Source organism: Uranotaenia lowii, chromosome 2, assembly GCF_029784155.1.
Source record: "Uranotaenia lowii strain MFRU-FL chromosome 2, ASM2978415v1, whole genome shotgun sequence".
Classification (NCBI taxonomy): domain Eukaryota; kingdom Metazoa; phylum Arthropoda; class Insecta; order Diptera; family Culicidae; genus Uranotaenia; species Uranotaenia lowii.
Genome location: NC_073692.1, coordinates 179,516,760 through 179,537,602, shown reverse-complemented (window position 1 = coordinate 179,537,602; position 20,843 = coordinate 179,516,760). Strand labels below are relative to the sequence as shown.

Sequence of the window (20,843 nt, the reverse complement as noted above, 5' to 3'; positions counted from 1 at the left end):
TTACTAATTTCAAAGTCGTTTATTTTTACGAGCTCATACATAAAAAAGCGATTGAAATACCAAAATTAAATTCTTTAAAAATTTAGAATACTTTAAAAACTTTAAATTTGTGATTTTTCATAATTTTTGAACAAAAATATGTTCAAAAAAGTATGTCTCGCGTGAACTTTCATAACGCCGTATGACACATCTTAAGAATTCACAGAAAACTGCTGCAAAAGTTATTAAAACAACATTAGAATATGTATTTCACATATAGAATATGATGAGCATACTGCAAATATTCTAAATGGAATAAAATTGCGACTAGTTTATGTCAGTTTTTGTTATTTTTCGTAATAAAACTATTTGTTAACATTTTGTTTCATACGACGTAATGAAAGCTCTCGCGAGATAAATAAAAATTAAAAGAAAAAAAAATGTGCTTAAAAATTTGTTTGGCCCGCAGACGAAGCTCAGTTCTCAAATTTGGCCGCCTATTCAAAGTGTTGGCCACCCATGGTTTAGAAGTTATCAAAGGAATTGCGAATTAAATTTTGCATTTAAAAGCTCTAATCACAGTTAATATTTTTGGTTACTACCTCTTCCGCAAATTTTTGGTGTATGTATTGATAATTTTTATTTGAAGCAACCAGAAAGTGCCTTCTACGCTGACATCATGGTTATTTAATGGTTATACTGAACTGAATTAAAGTTTCTTTGTACCTAAGTTTAAAATATTATGAATTCTCTGTGTTGGCACATAAAAGAAATCGATTCATAGGGGTCCCCCGAAAAAAGTTGTCCCGGGCCCCTCGATCTCTGTGTATAGGCCCTGTCCCTATATCAAAATGAACGTCGAAAAGAATTGTTTTTGACATTCCTTACGCACACTTGCTTTGCGTGTACAGATGAGTCAGGATAAATAACCTCAAAAACTCTTGGTACAAAAAACCGGCTGCCTGTTCAAGGAATATTTGAATAAGGTGGCACTGAGAGCTAAATTTTTTCGAGACATCACAAAAATGATTATATTGAAAATTTATAAAAGAATGACAGAAATTTTAAAAGAAAAACACGTTTTTTTTAATGTGTTGAACGGCCTCTAATTGATTATGTTATGAAGTTTGTTTGTCGATTCATGATTGCATTATGTTTTTCTCTTATTTTATTATTGAATGCAATGTCATTTTGAAGCTAAAACGTGCAAAAATGAATAAAATCAACTTTAGAAAGATCTAGCTGGTAATTATTGTGTGTTCAACTGATCGGCATAATTTTTATCCAACCGGGTCACCATATACAATTCACATGTACATAGAACACTTAACATCGATAACTGATTGTTAACTCAGTTTTCTAAAATACCAATAAAAATTCTGGTTTCGATAGTAAGAATTGTTTTTTTGATTACTTTTTATAATAAGGGGCTAGAACTGAACTGATTTGAACATTTTCATGGAATATGTTGATCTAATTCAAAAGTTTTGTAAATTTGAGTTGGGCAAATTCATCAATTTCTCGAAATTCAATAGTCTATTTTATAGAAAATTTACTTTAAAATACAGCTTTTTTTAGTACCGATTTTGAAGAACAATAATCCTTCTAGAATAAAAAAGCTTACAAAGTGAAAATTTGTAGTAGATTCTCCGAGTTATCAACGAAAAAGACAAGTTTCCGAGTAAATTTAAAGATTTTTCGTGACTGTGACGTCGCAGTCTGTACCAATTCTTGAGCCGTGCTGCCCTCTTTAACTATTCCTTGCAGCCGGTCAACAAACATGGTCGTTTTTAAGGATGATTTTCCCAAAACTGAAAAATGTTGGTGAAACATCCAAATAGGACTATGTTGGGAAAATTATTGAGTTCTGAACGCTTTCAATGACAAATCATTTTACACATTAGTGTGTGAAATTTCATACATTATCGAACTTAGTACACCAACACATTAAATGTGTGAAGGTACTGTTGCTCATTAATGTAAAACCTCTTTTAAGGAGCAGAAATTTGTGTGTTTTACACATTATACAAAAAGCGTTTAAAACGGGAAAAATTGTAAAATAAAAAGCGCCTAAAAAAGGAAAATGTGTAAAATCAAGAAATATGGATTAAGGACGCTACTTTTATGTATGATTGGATCCGCATGAAATGCTGGTGTTTTTAAAGTGTTTTTATTTATAAAAATGAAGATTTAAAACTTTTTTTTGTAGTTTGAAAACTTCTCTTCAGATTTTGCCAAACAATTCCTCCAAGTGGCACCGACAGCAAGCAGCTGACTGAATCCGAAATCTAGAAAAAATAAACATAATAAATTGTTAGGTTGCTGTTTAAAGATTTAAATAATGACCAACTTACATTCGATTCTTTACGACGATTTAGCCGTATAAATTCTTCGACGTAGTTTGTACATGGCTGACACCAAATTGATTGAGAAAAACAACAAGTGTGATTTCTCATAATTTTTTTTTTTCATCCAGACTGATTCGGATAATGTGTAAATTTCAAATTTGCATGGTGTGTAAAAATTACAATCCAGTATGACAGCTTCATATATTTGCCAAAAATATGTAATTTTTTTTGTGAAATGTGTAAAATGATTTATCGCTGTCCAGCACGTTGCTTAACAGAAAACTGAATTAAAAACTTATCGAGGGCCTTGAAATATGTTTAATATTTCATCCTTTGAGCAGATTCCTGCTTAGTCTTAAATTTAGTTTATCGTTGAACCTAGGCAAAAATGGGAAGCTAAATTTCAAATTTACTTTTCAAATGTATTGTAGGAGCCGCTTTTTCTAATCTGGAGTAAAAATTGTTCGCGGATAGGTGTCATTTTATCGAATTCTGGATTGAAAATTGAATCAAATTGAAAACTGAGATCACTCACCAGTGTCTAGCTTAGCCTCATTAATCCACACAATATTTTCAATAAGCGCAATAGAAGACCATCAATACTTCAATAAGTGTATTGACAGAAGTTTTGAGAAATTTTGCCCCAAACAGTGTCCTCTTAACTTTTTTCTATTTATTATTCCCGAAGGCATTTGTTTCGACGTTTAACAGAAAATAATTGGATGGATTTCCAAGAGCCGTAATCAGTTTCCGCTGGCGTTTATGTCTCGTCATTGAAATATTTGAATACGAACAACCTCCCTAGAAAAAAACTAATAAAAAATTAGGCTTATCAGTTGAGACAAAATCCGGCTACTCGATGAACACCATTCAAACCCGTCAAAACTAAACCGAATTCTTTGCTCTCTCGTGAAGAGGAGCAGAACAATATAATTGATGTTTTTGACAGTACAGTTGCAATATTTCGTTTGTTTGTCAAAAGTGCTGATAGGCTGATATTTCACTTCCAACAAAGTAGAGCACTAGGTTGCACACTGTTGTTATTGTTGTTGTTTGATGAGAGTAAAAGCATTTCTAATAGTAGTTCCATATCTTCGTGTATCTCAACGACGACGACTGGAGCTTATCCGGATCAGTGATGTTGTTTATTTTGTGAGCGGCAATCTACGATTCTGTAACTAGTGCCTCATCTTTTAACGGTTCGAGAATCAGAAATCAGTCCCTAGTTTGTGGGCCAAACGACCGGATAGGAGTGTTGTGTAAAATACCTGAATACAGAAATCTTGTGAGATGACTGAAATTAACGGAGAGAAGCAACCGTTACTGGACAAACGGCGGACTTCCAAAGGTAGTGATCCACTCGCGGGGCCATCCTGGATTTCAGGAGGATATAGTCCCATAATTGGAGGCGAAACTGAGAAGGGACGAATCACTCAGCTGTTAACCAAAGGTAGGTATTATAACTTACTTATTTCCTTTTTAGAAATCAGTTTAAAGTTTTGATTCTGAGGTGTTTTAGAAGCGTTAAGATAATAAAGTGGTGGTTTTCAGCTTTTGACTGTATCTAAACTTCAAATTATTGGCACACAGTTATGTTTCAAATTCAAACATTCATAACAATTCTGGATCACCTTAATTGACAACTCTAGTCAATTTTGGATCAATTTATTCCCAGAATCTCGGCTTAATTCTCGGAAGTTTGTTCCTACAGGCCAGTTAACTCCCGGTTATTTTGAAGCCCTGATACCGACTCGTAGCTGGTTGCCTTTGAAGTGAGACCAGTTCAAAGGATTCCTCCTCCATTGCCATTCTACATGAAACCAAACAGATAGAGAGATTTGACTGGCGCTAGCTAGTCTCCCATGCCCATCCGAGCATTCCTTGTCTGTCATCAAACATTGTCCCAAGTTCTTTGAAGTGGTAAAACCCCCGGACTCCGGTTTCGAGCAGTCAGAAAATGAATTTAATTTTCATTCATTACCTCAAATTCAGTGCCACTGTACAGTGGGCTTATTTTATGAAATATTGACTTCAGCCAGTAAGAGTGCTTTTCAATACGAGACTGAATTCCACAATGAAGAAGCTTTTTTTTATTTTCAATTTTTTTTTTCGGAAAAAAATCGAACATAACCCACTGTAGTGTTCGCTAATTTACTAAGGCATAAACCACCCACATGCCGATAGTAGCTTGACCGAACGAACAGATATCGCCAAGTTGTTTTTGAATATGTATTTCAAATCTGCAAAATAAGTGCCTATGGAAGAGGCTGCTTGCTTGCTTATAAGTGCAAGGATTTCACGACCCAAACACGTTGGAACGTTTCGTGTTTGTTTAGTTAAAAAATTTGTCCCTGACCATCAATTTTGCGAATGGTGCTAAAATATTTCGTTTTCATTGGTATTTAAGCGGTTTCAATTTTTAAGGCAATAAACATATCAGCAAAACATATGGTTTGATTCAGACGATAGGTCACGTGACAAAGTGTATGAAAATTTAAAACTTACTGAACAATAAAGGAATCAGAAATTAATAATGGACTGATGATGCCCAGTTTTTACTATGATGTTTTTGCCCAATCAATGAATAATAGGGAAGTGTGGGGTATCATGCATGGGACACTTTTTTCTTTGCTTCATAACTTCTTATTAAAGATAAAATGAAAAAACATATGGTAAGGTTTTCTATATTTATAAGGTTTCATTAGGCAACTTTTTATTTTTGAAATTAATCAATTTCCCCGAGTTCTGACTGTGTCAGAAAAAGTTTTTTTTTTATTTTGAAAAATTTTGGGCCACCAAATCCAAATTGACTAGATAATTTGCAAAGTTTATGGGTTAACCCAAATCTGAAATTTCATTACTAATTATTTAGTTCTTTTAAAGCAATTTCAGATGAAGAAATAAACAAGAGAATTGTGTATGAACAAATTGGTCCAAAAACCTGGCTCGCGAACGTTTCGGCAAAATGGACCAAATATTTTTCTTAACTCGTGATTTGGCATGAGAAAACTTTAGGGGAGAGTGAGGATACTTGATCCCCTTCTCTTATTTTCACCATATCTTTTTGGAAAAATTTAGCAACTCGCCGTCTTTGACATTTTCTGACAGCTTGTAACTTCAAATTTCTATGCTCCAAAAATTAGAACGATACTTGAACCCATTGATGAACTAGAAGCATTTTCGTGGGAGTAAAAAAATTGCGATTTTTCTGAAGTTAGGGGAGACTTGATCCCCTATTGAAGGAGACTTGATCTTTTATTCAGGAAGCCCTAATCCTTGTATAAAAATCAAACAAAACCCCAAGATAGAATGTTAATTGACTATTTTGGTCATGTTTGTTCTCATTTCACAGTTAATAGCAGACATAAGAAGAAAATTCTATAACTTTGTCTCAACGCTAATAGCATTGCATACTTAAAGGCGCTATTTTTTATAATTAAGAGAAAATTAATTATTTTTGCTCTTTTCTTCAGACAATTGTTTGATAAATATTAGTTTTTGGATAAATATTAGTAATTTCGTAATCAGCAATCATAACGATCAATTCAGAAGAAGAATATGCCATTTGGAAGGGGGATCAATTGAACCCATAATCAACATTTTAGAAAACTTTTTCTGAAAAAAGTTGAGAGTTTTCCATTGCTTTGAAAATATGGCATTATGAAGTTCATTTTTCGCTCTAACGATTGATACATTGGAACAAATATTTTTTTCATAATTTTCCCATGTAAGGAACATTTTAAAGTGATGAAAAAAGATCTTCAACTTACATTTTGTGAAATTTTTCAAACAAAGTTCAATTACTCAAACAATTATTTTGTTAAAATTTTTTAAACTACAAGCATTGTTATTTTGCTCATTTTGGCACATTTTCCTAGAACATTTGATCTTTGTAAGACATTCCAGTTTCGAGATATAGCTAAGGAATCAAGTATCCCCAGGGATCAAGTATCCTCATTTTCCCCTACAGATATGAAAAACGAATTCTATGTTCTGAATGTGCATTAAAAAACAAAATCTGAGTTTCTGATTCCGAAAGCCATGCCTTGCCAATAGGTTTCCAGTCTTCCATCTATTTAAAGTGATTCGAGCTACCACATTTTATGGGTTCTAAGCTATGACCAAAACTGTAACATTGTAAACACTTTTATCTTTTGAAGTAAATCTTTACTTTTTGAAATGTTACTCAAACAGTCATATTTAGTATCTAGCAGCACTGTGAGGCTGTAATTTTTATTTCAAAAAGGTTTACCAATATTATGAAATAAAAAGAAAATATCGAAGATATCAAATAATTTAGAAATGTTGATATAGTTCACGGGATTCTGATTTGTTACCTTCTCATTGTTTTATGTGAAAATTTATGAAAAAAGTAAAAGCAAACATTGAATCCCAGTAACTTTTTTCACGTGCGTCAAAACGCTTTGAAGTGTACTAAAAACTCGACGCACAAAAGTTTGTGTGGTTTTACTATGTTGCCAGAATTAATTATGATTTTTTTTTTTGATAATTTTGTTTTAATGCATAGAAAATTTCATACAAATTTAATGATCTTTGAGGGTTGCCTTAGAGTCCAAATTGAGATAATCTTAAAGTTTGCTAATATTGTTTTATCTTTTAATGGATTAAAACTGAGGGTGGGAGCTAGGTTTCTATGAAGTTGGGAAATAAAGGCTATACTAATGTACACTTTACAAGCATATATTTAAAAGGAAAGCTCATTCTGCTCCAGGGGGTTCTCAAATTACTCCACGCAGTGTCTGATTTTCAGCTTTTGACATACTTTTCGAAAAAGCATTTTGCAACGTCACTATCAATTTTAAAAATTTCCAACAGGCCTCCAACAGAACTTCTTTAGTGTTACACCCAAAATAATCCGCACGTCGTAGCTACGTGAAACACACATAATTTTTATCCAATTGATTTTCACGTAGTTTCGACCAATATAACAGATGAACGCACATCAATAAGAATTCGTGCTTTATGAAATTCAGCTACAACTTACGTGAATTTCAAGTGACTTTGATACGATGTGAAGATGAAGAACGCATAATATGATTTTATTTTGAAAATGAAATTGTTGTTGATTTAGTTAATGGCTTTTTCTTCTCTCTGTTGATTGTGATAAAAGAAATAAAAATAGCTCTTGCGGCCCAGCTCACTTAGGCTTCCAAAATCCTGAAAAAGAAAATGACTTATTTCAATAATAGTAAAACATTTTTAAATGATAAATAACTCACCATTTTCAATGCGTGCGCTATACCCTCTAGTATTCGTTCCAGCACACACGAAGTTCTTCCTTCTCGATGTGCCAGAATTTCTTATATCGTACCACTTTTCGACCTGAGGAAGAATATTTTCTTTCAGTTGGAATCAAATTTTTATTGCTTTGACTTATCCATTTTCTGTCGATCTACAAGGGCGTGAAAATTTTAGCATCAGTACTGTTGATAAGGTTCCGAAAAAAACACAAAATTACCTAAAAATCATGGAATTACGGAAAAACGTTCAACCCAATGTTTACAACTCAAACAAAGCTCAACAAGCTGATTGATGCCAGCTCTTTTTCTTACAAGAAATTACAACCAAAAGTTTGAGAAAATTCCTCAATTGAATTCAAAAGCCAGTCCCTTAGACTTTACGTGAAATTCATGAGGAAAAAAAAATAGCTACTCCAGATTCACGTAGAATCGATGGGATGCATCAAAAGCTCAGTTTACGTGAAAAATACCGTAGAATTAATTTTCAAATTATTTTGCGTATAAAACACGATCCAGTGAGGCAACTCACATCTGTGTTGCAAGGTTAAATAATCGTTTTCCTTGAGGTGCCCATTATGCTCTTTTCTACTCTATATTATGTTTCTCTATCTTGCTATTCATTTATCTTTACCCTATATAGTTATACTACCACTACAGGTTACCACTATAGGGTAATTTTGAACACAATTACTTAGTTTTTTATGCTAAGAGGACCTGTGTTCGTGGGCCAAACAGCCGGTTTTGTGCCAAATTACGACCAAAAAAATCGTTTTCGTGGCCCATTATACCAGTTTCAACTCGTCTTTTTTTAGAACTGGTATAAGGATTGGTCCGAAACCAGGGGGATGGCAATGTGGTTCTTCTTGCGAACAAGAATCTTTTTTTTTTTCAATCCATCGGGAAAAACGATTATGGTGATTTCCTCTCAAAGCATTAGAGAGTTGAAAAAGTCAAAATTTCGATCAATGAGGAACCAGAATGATTGTTGTGTAAGTGTGCAATCATTCATAATTCTCTTGAATTTGACATCTAGTCTGGTTCCTTGAAAGCAAATGTCAGGTTTGTTATGGGCCCACAAAATCGTGGGCCCGTAATTTTGATGGTTGTCAAAATCAATGACAAAGGATAGAGATGTCACCCCCGTCCAAAACTGATGAGATCTAACCCAATTTGACGCAGTTTGACAGTCAATGGAACACGAGAGGGGTTGCCAGTTTTTTCACTAGATTGGATCTAATTTCTTTGCTCCAATTCTTGAATAAATAAGACACAGACTAACAACTAAAACAAATATTTATTCAATGCATAATTTTTAGAAGTATCCAAAAATTAATGATCGGTTCGCATCTTCATTTTAATATAATTTTCTTATTTTTAAGTTATGTTTATGTATGTTGGTTATCCACCATGTGTGCGCGGATTCATCGCAGTTTCTGTCTAAGTATGTGTTCACGTGCATTCTTTAGATTTTAAGTTCGACAAATCTCCAATGCAACGCGTACACCATACCCGAACCCCATGGCTTTGTATGAACTGTTATGGAGTGCATGTACTGTGTTGGTGTAAGTAAGTATATTTTGGAAGAACGAGTCAAGGGGCTAATTTAATTACAGGTATTCTGGCATCCTGGCCAGTTGGCAACTGATTGAACATTCTTATTATATAGTCAGTTATAAAAGAAAATGCTTCTTACCTGTCGGTCACTTTTGGGATTCGAACCCAAAAGTTTTTTTTGCCGATACAGGGAATCGAACCCAGTACGCCTGGAATACCAAAACCAGAGTCGCGCCAGCCTATTTACTAGACCACATCGGTGCTCTTATTTTTAAGTTGCCCCTTCTGGGCGTAAAATGCTTGTTCATTATTACCCCACAGGAAAGGGGCTAGTAATGTTTTGATGCCGCAACCTACTGCAACCGGGACTTCTGAAGCCGTTTTGGTTCTACTCGTATCTATCCGGTGTGTGAAATTTCCACGAGATTATCCCATTTGATACAGCGCACTTTATAATTATTTATGTTCACTTTCGCGGTTGTAATCAACTGGAATCAATATTCGTTTAAACTTATTTGATTCTATTTTCTTACTTAAAAATTGTTTAAATTGTCAATTTTCGATGGTTTTTCTGAATACGTTATAATATTTTTATCCTGCATGTATTGCAACGTTTTATCTTCTCTATAAATAAGCTGATTAGCATTGCCGCTCGTTCAATGAACTAATAATATCTCGTTCTTAATCGGTCGTCCGGAAGACTTCTTCCGTGTTGAGTGGCGCTATATCCGTTTATTTGCAGAAGTGATTGATGATTCGTATTTATAGATACAATCGTTTCATTGATGATGAGACTTTCGTTCCTGCATCGTGAAATTTTTAAACACTTTGAATAAATTTTGCGTTACTTCCGAATATTAGAATATTTAAATCCCGTTTCCATATTTCTGATGCTAGCAAAAAAAAAATGGTTACGGTTCCTCAAAACCCGTTGAATTCATTCATTCAAAAATCGCAGCTCGAGAAGAAACGCTTATTGAATTTAAAGTAGCGGCATTTTTTCTGTGTCGTCTTAACAGGTTTGTGTTTAAAAATTTATGATTCAATTAAAAAAAAGCGGCAACTACTTCAACCAAACTCCGATTGGTTCCGATTGGAGGTATACGCACATCGGTCATTCCGTGACATTGACTGGCTGGATGCAGGTGGCATTTTAAGTATGAGCTAGCGCGTAATTCGCGTGACTAACTGTTGTACTTACTGAATATCTACATTATTTGAGGAATCACGTTTGGCATAATGCGGAAATTTCCAGTATACCAGTGGAAGCGAGAAAGATGTTTGTTTTGCGGAATACCGGAGTACTTCTATTTACACACTCAATTATTTACGTGACATCTATGCAACGCATAAGTCTGATATTTAAAAAATAACACAAATAAAAAAAACAGAAGACAGTTGATTTTATAAAAATTATTATTTAGAATTCAAATCATTCATAGCAATTTTGTTTTTAATTTTTATTTTTATGCTCTATACAAGGGTAAATTAAGTTGAAAATAGTTCAAGATGCTGAAACCTTCACTCAGCCTGTTCTCAAACTTTTTTTTTCTCCCAATACTGATCAAGAAACTGTGTTCATTCGTTAAAAAAAAACTGCTTAAGTTTGTTTACATTTTTTTTTGCGTATTCCGCCTTTTAGCGAATAAAATAAAACCATTCATTGGTGTTAAATCCTCATGTTTTAACCGAAAAGATCGACTAATAAAAATGCCAAGGAGTGTGCCTTTGAATCGAATTTAAAATATTCACGGCTCTCACTTTCGATCGATCGATGCCTTATTAGGATTCAATCTTCGAAAAGCAACAGATGCCGAGAAGCTTTATCAGCTTGTTTGATTGATTCAAATCTGTTTAATTTGATCAATTTTATCGTTTTATTCACGAATATATCAATATTTTATTCTGATTTGGTTAGATAAGGGTTGCCAGAATTTTTTCAGCACGTATTCGGGCCGGACAAATCCGGGCAATTTTATATGATAGCCTGGAAAAATTCAGTCATTTGATTTCAAAGTTGAAGACCAAAAAAGTGGTCAAAACCCAGAAATTACTCAATAAAAATCAGGAAAAAATAATTATAATTTTTTTTCATCAAAACTCATCGACAGATTTTAAATCGTATTTTAGGCTTCTAAAAAATTTTTCATCATCCACTTACTCACAAAAATTCGTTTTGGGGGCATACAAAATGTACAACACATTTTGTTTATTTTTTATTTGATTTTTCGAATAATCCGCAAATAATCGCACAAATCCAGACGCGCAAACTGATTAAGACAGTATTGTTTTACATTATTTGAAATACTCATACAAATATTTGACATCAGATTTAAGAGAAGCTTGTGAAATTTGTGTTTTAAACCAAGTTAAAGTCCGAGCTTATCTATTGACTTGAAAAGTCTAGTTTCATGTTTTTGCTGGTTTTTCAACATTTACTCTTATATCAATTTTCGTATTGAGTGGAATTGATTTTTCTTTCTAATATGTGTTGTGAGCCTACTTTTTTGAAAAATTCTACTGAATCAAAACAATTGGACTTGCTTTGATTCATTTGACTTTTCGTTGACTTTTTGGGAAATATAATGGCTTTTCTGATTACATTTAATTTTTTTAGTTGATCGAAATGTAAACATTTCACAAATATTGAAAAAAATAATTCAAATGTTCTGCGTTTAAAATAACAAACATTTTAAAAAGTGAGTGATAACTTGGGAAGCATAATGCAATCGTGAACTAACTGCCGACACAGTTTCGGGTTGTTTTGTACGAATGACCAAAAGCAGAAAGATTTATGCAAATTTGTTTTCTTTTATTGGGTGGGTGTGTATGGTTTCGGGGATTGAACAGATATACTCTGATCTGGGAATTCACAGTTTTTTTTAGTGACAGGTTGACGTAAAAATTGGCGCTCATTTTTTTCCCAAATCATTGACGTCAATGTTTTGAAAACCAGTTGTTTTATCGTAGGGATAGTGTATGATACCATGCATATTAAACTGTCGACCATCATATTATTTTATTTATATACCTTATCGTTGATTATTATTTTAATTCAAATTGTTATTTGGATTCGGTCTCATTAATAACGTATATGTTATATTAGAAGCTTTTCGGAAAGCAGGGAATTGCCAAAAACGTATAATCAATCAGTAAATTTCAAGTTCAAGGGTGACACAAACATATTCCGAGATATTTATTATTAAAACTCCTGTATCGGTAAACCTCCAATTAAAAAGAAACAACGAAATCTGATAAAGTAACAGATGCTAACGGCAGCTATTCCATTTTAAAACTGTTCACTTTCTTTACAGTAACGCTCTAAAGTTAAATCATTTCGATTTAGTTAACGATAACCTTGTATTCATCAATCATAGAAAATTTCATTGTAGCTGTACTGTGCTTCCTACAGCAAATTTGCCCAGTAAAACAATGTTTCCTTCAATCTACCCCTGTATAAGATCGACTTAAAAGGGGTGGAAATATATTGCAACTGTTTGTCACATTATCGGAAGCTCACCGCAAATTTCTTACAGTATTTAAAGAATGCCTTTAATCGTTTCGAAGAAGGAAAGATCGTAAATCTTACTGCTGCGCCAAGTAGAAATAGCCAGACGGGTAGCGAATGAGAGTATTCGATCAACGTTGTATGAACATCTATCTGTGGTGGCGTCTGTTGTCAAGGAAAATATAAATTGTAATATAAGTTGGCACACAAACCGCAATTTATTGTATTCAATAAAGGAAAATATAATCGATGGATAAGGCAAATTGTTGAAATTTGAAAATATTGTTATAAATCAGTCTGTACCTCATGAGTTGGATTTTCGGCCTCAATTAAATGAACAATCGGCATTGATCATTAAGGTTTTGCCTATGAAAAAGTTTAACAACAATTACAAAGAGATTAGACCTAGGGTTAAGAATTTAGATTTTTTATCTTACTTATAAAGGGATAGACCAAAAGACTAATATCATTTTCTCATAGCTTATTTTACTGAAAAACTTCTTCGAAGACACCTAGAAGATAAAATCTTAAACAAAAAAGTTACAAGCAATGATCACGTTTTTCACATTACATCACTGGTTAGTTTCAATAATGTTAGTCAAAGAAACCTTTAAGAGCTTTTAAAAAGAATAAAGGCTTCATAGACACATAGACATCAATCTATTACAGTTGCGTTCAAAAAAGAATGAAATCGCATGAAGCTGCGCACCCATTTTCAACTTTGACAAGCTGCCATTTCTCTCTCGGTTTATATTTTTTCATGAAAATTTCACACAATATAGTTCAACTATTCAACTAATACTCCACAAAATTTGAAGTCTTTTCAATGACGAGAAACAAAGATACAGCTTTTCCCGTAAAAAAGGAAAATTTAGAATTGCTTCACTAAATTTGCTGTATCTTTGACAATTTTCATCGAAAAATCTTGAAATTTGGTCCAAAGGTGTAAAAATGTTTGACCTCATATCAGGCCAAGTTTCATCATAATCGATGAACGTGATCAAAAATGGTGCTGGATTGAAAATGAGGTTCATTATCGCTCTGCAGACGATTTCATTCTTTTTTGGACGGATGTTTGTATGGAAAACATCGTAATCCATGTTATCTTAGATTTTTCTTTCACAAAACCAAAAGTTATCACAAAGAATGTTGTAAATTGCTAAAAACTTAATTCGTACTTTAATTCGAAAGAGAAAATGTTTCAACAGGGTTTCAAAATAAGAAATACAGAGTTTCAGAAATGACCTTCTAATTATACCGATATATAAATTTGATCCACAATTAAAGCGAATATTCAATTCGCTCTTTTGTTTCAATACCAGCTCTGTTGGAACAATTTCTATTTCTTAACAAAGCAAGGATGAAGTTCATATCAATTTACAACATTCTTTGTAATGAATGTTGGTTTTGTGGAAGAAAAAACCAAGAATACTTAGATTACGATTGTTCCATACAAACATTCGTCCAAAAAAGAATGAAATCGTCTGCTAGGCGATAATGAACCTCATCTTCAACCTGGTACCATTTTTGATCACGTTCATCGATTTTGACGAAACTTGGCCTGATATTAGATCAAACATTTTTACATCTTTGAGCCAAGTTTCAAGATTTTTCGATGAAAATTGTCAAAGATACAGCAAATTTAGTGAAGCAATTTGAAATTTCCCTTTTTTACGGGAAAAGCTGTATCTTTGTTTCTCGTCATTGAAAAGACTTCAAATTTTGTAGAGTGTTAGTTGGATAGTTGAACTAGATTGTGTGAAATTTTCATGAAAAAATATAAACCGAGAGAGAAATGGCAGCTTGTCAAAGTTGGAAGTGGGTGCGCAGCTTAATGCGATTTCATTCTTTTTCGAACGCAACTGTATATAAAAATAAATTTCTATCTGTGTGCCTGTCTGTCTGTCTTTCTGTCTGTTCCCTATAGACTCATAAACTTCTGAATTGATTTTCGTGAAACTTGGCAGGTAGGGGTATTAGAGGCCTCGGAAGGTTCCTATTATGGTTTGTGACTCTTCCCCCTAACAGGAGGGTGGTGGGGAGGGGCTTCTCAAACAGTCGACAATTTTTTGCATAACTCGAGAACCAATCATGCAAACGGTATCAAATTTGGCATGGGGGATATTTGGGAACGGGGAATATTTCAATGAATATTTGGTACCCCTCTTTCCTCTCAGTGGGGTGATAGGAAGTGGGAAGGGGGGCTACCTTACAATTTTTCATATAACTCGAAAACTATTCAAGTTATTGGAATCAAATTTGACACGGGAAGGTATTCGGATACGAAAAATATTCCAATGATTATTTGAGACCCCTCCCTCTTTCCAGTAGAAAGGGGGAGGGGCCTCTTTCATATTTTTTTTTACATAACTCAAAAAGTAATAAAGCAAATGGAACCAAATTTGGTATGGGCGGGTATTTGGGAACGTCACATGTTCTAATGATTGTTTGAAACCCCTTCCTTCTTCCAGCGGGGAGAAAGGAAAGAGGTAAGGGAGTTTCATACAATTTTTTTGCATAACTCGAGAATGAATCGAGCAAATGAAACCAAATTGGGGCATCAAAAAGTATTAGAGTACGAAAAATACTTTCTTGCAGTAGGATGATAGAATCAGGAATATAGGAAGGGAAGGCCTACATTTAATTTTTTTACTAAATCCCAGAAATGGACAAAACTTAACATGTAAAATCATTTTGGTATGATCCTGTGATTATCTGACACACCACCCTCCTTTCAGTGAGTAGGTAAATGGAAGGAGGGAGGTGAGCCCAATACAATTTTGTTAGCATAAGTTCTCAATTTATGCTAACGAAGCCAACAAATGGAAACAAATATGGCATGGAAAGTTACTTGGTTATGAGATATCTTTCTACGATTGTTATTGAACCTTACGCTTTACAGTGTAGAGAGGAGAAGAAAGGAGGAGACTCCTTATACATTTTGTTGTAAAGCTTGAAAACTATATTTGATATAAAAGGATTTTTGGAAACGAAAAAAATGGGTATGATTATTAAAGATCACGACCTCCATTCAGAAGGGGGTGTAGGGAAGGACAGGAGAGGGGGCTCTCTTATCAGTTTTTTAGCATAAATCCAGAACATATCAAGCAACAACAACCATATTTTATAAGTTAGATTGTTTGCGTACGATTAATTTGAGACCCTAAAGACATATTAAAATTATCAGATCTTTAAAACAAATTTATAGAGAAAGATTCAGAATATTAGTTTAAGTTATCATTATGTTGCAATTCGAAACTCCAGCTGCAGCTCTTATTTTATAGCGGTTGCTTATGAATTATGTTATAATTTGATTTAAAATAATGCCAATAAAACAATAAAAAATTTGAATAATTTTGAAAATACCATTTGATTTTGTAAGGTGTACCAAAGCACACCGGGTCAGCTAGTATTATATAAATGGATTTCTGTCTGTCTGTCTGTCTGTTCCCTATAGACTCGGTAACTACTGAGCCGATTTGCGTGAAACTTGGTTGGTGGGGGTATTGGAGGTAGGGGAAGGTTCCTATTTTGGTTTGAGACCCCTCCCTTTCTCATGAAGGGAGGGAGAGGCCTCCTAAACAAAAGACATTTTTTGCATAACTCAAGAACCAATCAAGTAAATGGTATCAAATTCGACTTGGAGTGTTATTTTGGAACGAAGAATATTTCTAGAAATATAACGTACCCCACCTTCCTCTCAGTAGGTTGATAGGAAGGAGGGAGGGGGGCTACTTTATAATTTTTCATATAACTCGAATACTAATCAAGATATTGGAACCAAATTTGGCATGGGAAAGTTTTTGGATACGAAAAATATTTCAATGGTTATTTGAGGCCCCTCCCTCTTTCCAGTGAGGAGATAGAAAGGGGGAAGGCCTCTTTTATAATTTTTCACATTACTCAATAACTAATTGGGCAAATGGAACTAAATTTGGTAAGGGCGGGTATATGAGAACGTGATATGTTCTAATGATTGTTTGAGACTCCTTCCTTTTTCCAGCGGGGAGGAAGGAGGAGGGGAGGGGATTTTCATTTAAAAAAAATTGTCTTATCACCAATTGAAATTAATTTTTATTTGCGAATTTCGATTTGCAATTCAAACAACCTTTTGTATTTATACTTTAAGAATTCATTCTATTTTTAAAAGCTCTTCTAAACGGTAGAATTTAACTTTTTTAGATCATGCATTATCTATACACTGCCGGCCAAAAGTTTAGGATCACCCACTAAAAAACATGCAAATTTTGATCGTTCATATCTCAGCCGTCTTCGGACATATTGAAAATCTTCTGATCTCATTTAAAAGATAATGAGCAATAGCTATCTCGGAGGTATTTTGCCCAAATATAATGTTTTAGTTTTGAACTTAAAACTTAACCTAAAGTTATAACATTTTCAAAAAATCGCACTCAATATTCAAAGCCGATCATCTCGGGATAGGGTGGACCAAATCTCAAAATTTGAGTGGCATTAGAATTCCTGTTCTTTACATCTCAAAACACAATCAAAAAATTTTTTGAAAAAATTCAAAAACGTATTTTTAATTAATAAAATAGACACTTGAGTTGTCGTCCAAAAGTTTGGGATCACCTCTTTGTATGGTGAGTTTGGGATCACTCTTATAAAAACATGCAAATTTATTTTATTCATATCTTTCTCATCTAACATCGTATTGCAGATCTGAAGGGTTCATTTGGAAGCTTAGGAATTGTTGTTTTTTTAATAAATTCATTCAAAAATTATATTTTAAGGTGAGAACTATAAAAAAAATCTGGGAACTTTCTAAAAAACAATACATTTCAGGTGATTTTTTTATGGTTATTACTTCAAAATATAATTTTTGAATGAATTTATTAAAAAATAACAATTCCTTAACTTCCAAATGAACCTTTCAGATCTGCAATGCGATATTAGATGAGAAAGATGTGAATAAAATATATTTGCATGTTTTTATAAGAATGATCCCAAACTCACCATACAAAGAGGTGATCCCAAACTTTTGGACCACAACTCAAGTGTCTATTTTATTAATTAAAAATACGTTTTTGAATTTTTTCAAAAAATTTTTTGATTGTGTTTTGAGAAGTAAAGAACAGGAATTCTAATGCCACTCAAATTTTGAGATTTGGTCCACCCTATCCCGAGATGATCGGCTTTGAATATTGAGTGCGATTTTTTGAAAATGTTATAACTTTAGGTTAAGTTTTAAGTTCAAAACTAAAACATTATATTTGGGCAAAATACCTCCGAGATAGCTATTGCTCATTATCTTTTAAATGAGATCAGAAGATTTTCAATATGTCCTAAGACGGCTGAGATATGAACGATCAAAATATGCATGTTTTTTAGTGGGTGATCCCAAACTTTTGGCCGGCAGTGTATATATAAAAAGCAATTTCTGTGGCTTTGTTTGTTTGTTTGTCCTCTATAGACTCAGCCGTTTTAAGAGCTAGAGAGCTGAAATTTGGCATGGACGCTTATTGGGACCAGGAATGATGAAAAATGTTTTCAGAATTTCGGTTGACCCCTTCTGAAGGGGGTCGTCCATATAAGACAAATATTGTTTTCGCGTTTTTCTCGTTATTTTTCGTCGGATCGTCATGAAAATTTTCACATAGAGGTTTTGAGAGATGGGAAATTGATTTTAGGTATTCAATTTTTTGTCAGAGGTAGGCAAAAGGGGTCGTCCATATCAACTTTTCTATATTTTTGTGATATTGACGTTATTATTCATCGGATTGAGATAAAAATTTGCGCTCGGATGGTTTTAGGGACGGGAAATTGATTGCTGGTATCAAATTTTGTGTAAGGGGCCAGCCAAAGAGGTCGTCCATATTCACTGATCAACGGATTCAGATGGAAATTGGTACACGAGAGTTTCGAATGACAAGCAATCGATTCCAGGTATCGAATTAAGTGTAAGTGGTCGGCAAAAGGTGGACGACCTAAACTTTTCAATATTTTTGTGATATTGACGTTATTATGCATCGGATCGAGAAGAAAATTTGCGCTCGGATATTTTTAGGGACACGCAATCGATTGCCGGTATCAAATTTTGTATAAGGGCAAGTCAAAGGAGTCGTCCATATCAACTGTTTGCAATTTTTGCGATATTGACGTTATTATACATCGGATTCAGATGAAAACTGGTGTACGAGAATTTTGAATGATGTGCAAACGATTTCAGGTACAAAATTTTGTGTAAGGGACCGGCAAAAGGGGTCATCCATATTACCTTCTCAATTTTCTCGTGATATTGACGTTATTATACATCGGATTGAGATGAAAATCAGATTTTTCTTTTAAGTAGATCTTTGATTTTTGATTTTTTGAAATTTGATAAAAGATTCGAGTTCAGGACCAAATCAAACATTAAATCAATGCTGTTCTTTTGGGTCAATCTAATAATAACTTTTTAAAATGATTAGACGAGTTTATTGAAATAAAAAATCCATCCATATTGAAATAAATATTCCAATGGGAAAATCAGAAGGGGAGAGGAGGGCTTCCATATTTTTTTTTAGAACTAAAGAACGAATCGGGCAAATGAAACAAAAAATTGGCATGGAAGGGTGTAACGGTACGATATATATTTCTTTGAATTCTTTTTTTATTTTTATTTTTTTTTATTTTGTTTATTTTCATCAACAGATCACATATTGATCCAAATGATAGGTTTGAACTCTCCTTCAAGTGTGGGGAGTTGGGAGCGGTAGGAGGCTCTTAGCAATTTTTCAATAGTTCGAAAACAATTCAAACAAATACAACCAAATGTGGCATGGAAGAGTATTTGAATACAAGTAATATTTCAATAATTATTTGAGCCCCCACCCTTCTTCTATTGGGAAGCTTGGAAGGGAGGAGTTAGGCTCTCAATTTTTATATTGCATAGCTCGAGAATAATACAAGCAAATGGATCCAAATTTGGCATGGAAGAGTTTTTGAGTATGAAAAACTGACTCCTTCCCGTGGGGAGATAAGAAAATGGAGGCTGATTCCATACATTTTTTTTATAAAATATATTTACACAGCCCGAGAACTTATCTAGATAAAATTTTGTTGTATAGCTTTAGAACTTATCAACCAAAGGAACCAAAAGATTCAAACCTTCCATTACGGTTATGATCATATTGACTCGGATTACTATTTTAGCTGTATCTTCAAAACTACTGAACTGATTTTTATAAATTGTACCATTTGGGATTCGTCTCAATGTCTCGTCTCCGTCCACTTCAATTACTTTAATTGATTCTTAAAGTTTAGTTGATATAGTGAAATTTCGAAATTCGAACCCGGATGGTCACGATCTTTGACCTCCTTTTTTTGGCCATTTTGTCTTTCAGCTTAATTTTAAGACGCCAAAATTCGTGAGCATCTGAGCTCGAATTTTGAAATTTCACTATATCAATAAAATTTTAAGAATCATTTAATGTAATTGAAGTTTTTAGTTTCATACGCCATAATTGGAAATTTATGAAAAATGAAAATTACTGAATAATCTGCTGATGATAAAAAAATGGGCTAAAAAATGTTTTTTTTAAAGCTGATAAATTTTGATTAAACGCTTGATAAATAAATAAAAAGTTTAAGAGTAGTTGTGCGTATTAAAAATTGAGTTTTATTTACTCTTGATTATATCCTAAACGAGGGTTTTTATAATTGCCAGTTTTTTTTAATGAATCTGCATCTCTGCCAATCTTTTTAAAACTATTAGAAACTTCAGCTATTGAGAGATAGTATCACACATAAAACAATTAATTTGCCTTTTTCGCCTTAAACAAAACGATTTAACATAAATTAAACAATTATTATTTTTATTTCAATCTTATTTTCCTCTCCTAGAATATTTTGATTTTTTTCACAGATATTTATGTTTTTTTTGAGAAATGTACGCAACCGTCGATATAATTGACTCGCTAACAATGTTTTAAAAATTTTAGTAAAGTCACAATATAATGAGTTTTATAGCAAAAAAAAACTGGGTTAAAAAAAAGAAAAAAAGAATCTAGTCGAACAGACAATTGGAATCCGTAACAGACTATTTCTGATGATTTTCTTATTCACAATATGAAAAGTCATTAAGGTTCACCAGGGTAAGTGTGGACGGTGAATATTAAAACAATACCGTGTACTATGTTTTCAAACTTTTAATGCAGAATGTTTAATTTACTTGTAATCTATCCAATAACT

At 33.3% G+C, this 20,843-nt stretch overlaps 1 protein-coding gene across 1 annotated transcript in view; it reads left to right on the top strand.

Moving 5' to 3' along the window:
* The first annotated feature begins 3,467 nt into the window (after positions 1–3,467).
* LOC129744920 (putative inorganic phosphate cotransporter) overlaps positions 3,468–20,843 on the top strand; it is a 64,441-nt gene continuing 47,065 nt past the window's right edge. The window contains exon 1 of the mRNA XM_055737676.1: positions 3,468–3,777. Within this exon, the coding sequence (XP_055593651.1) occupies positions 3,618–3,777 (160 nt within the window). The 5' untranslated portion in view covers positions 3,468–3,617. The remainder of the gene's footprint in view (positions 3,778–20,843) is intronic.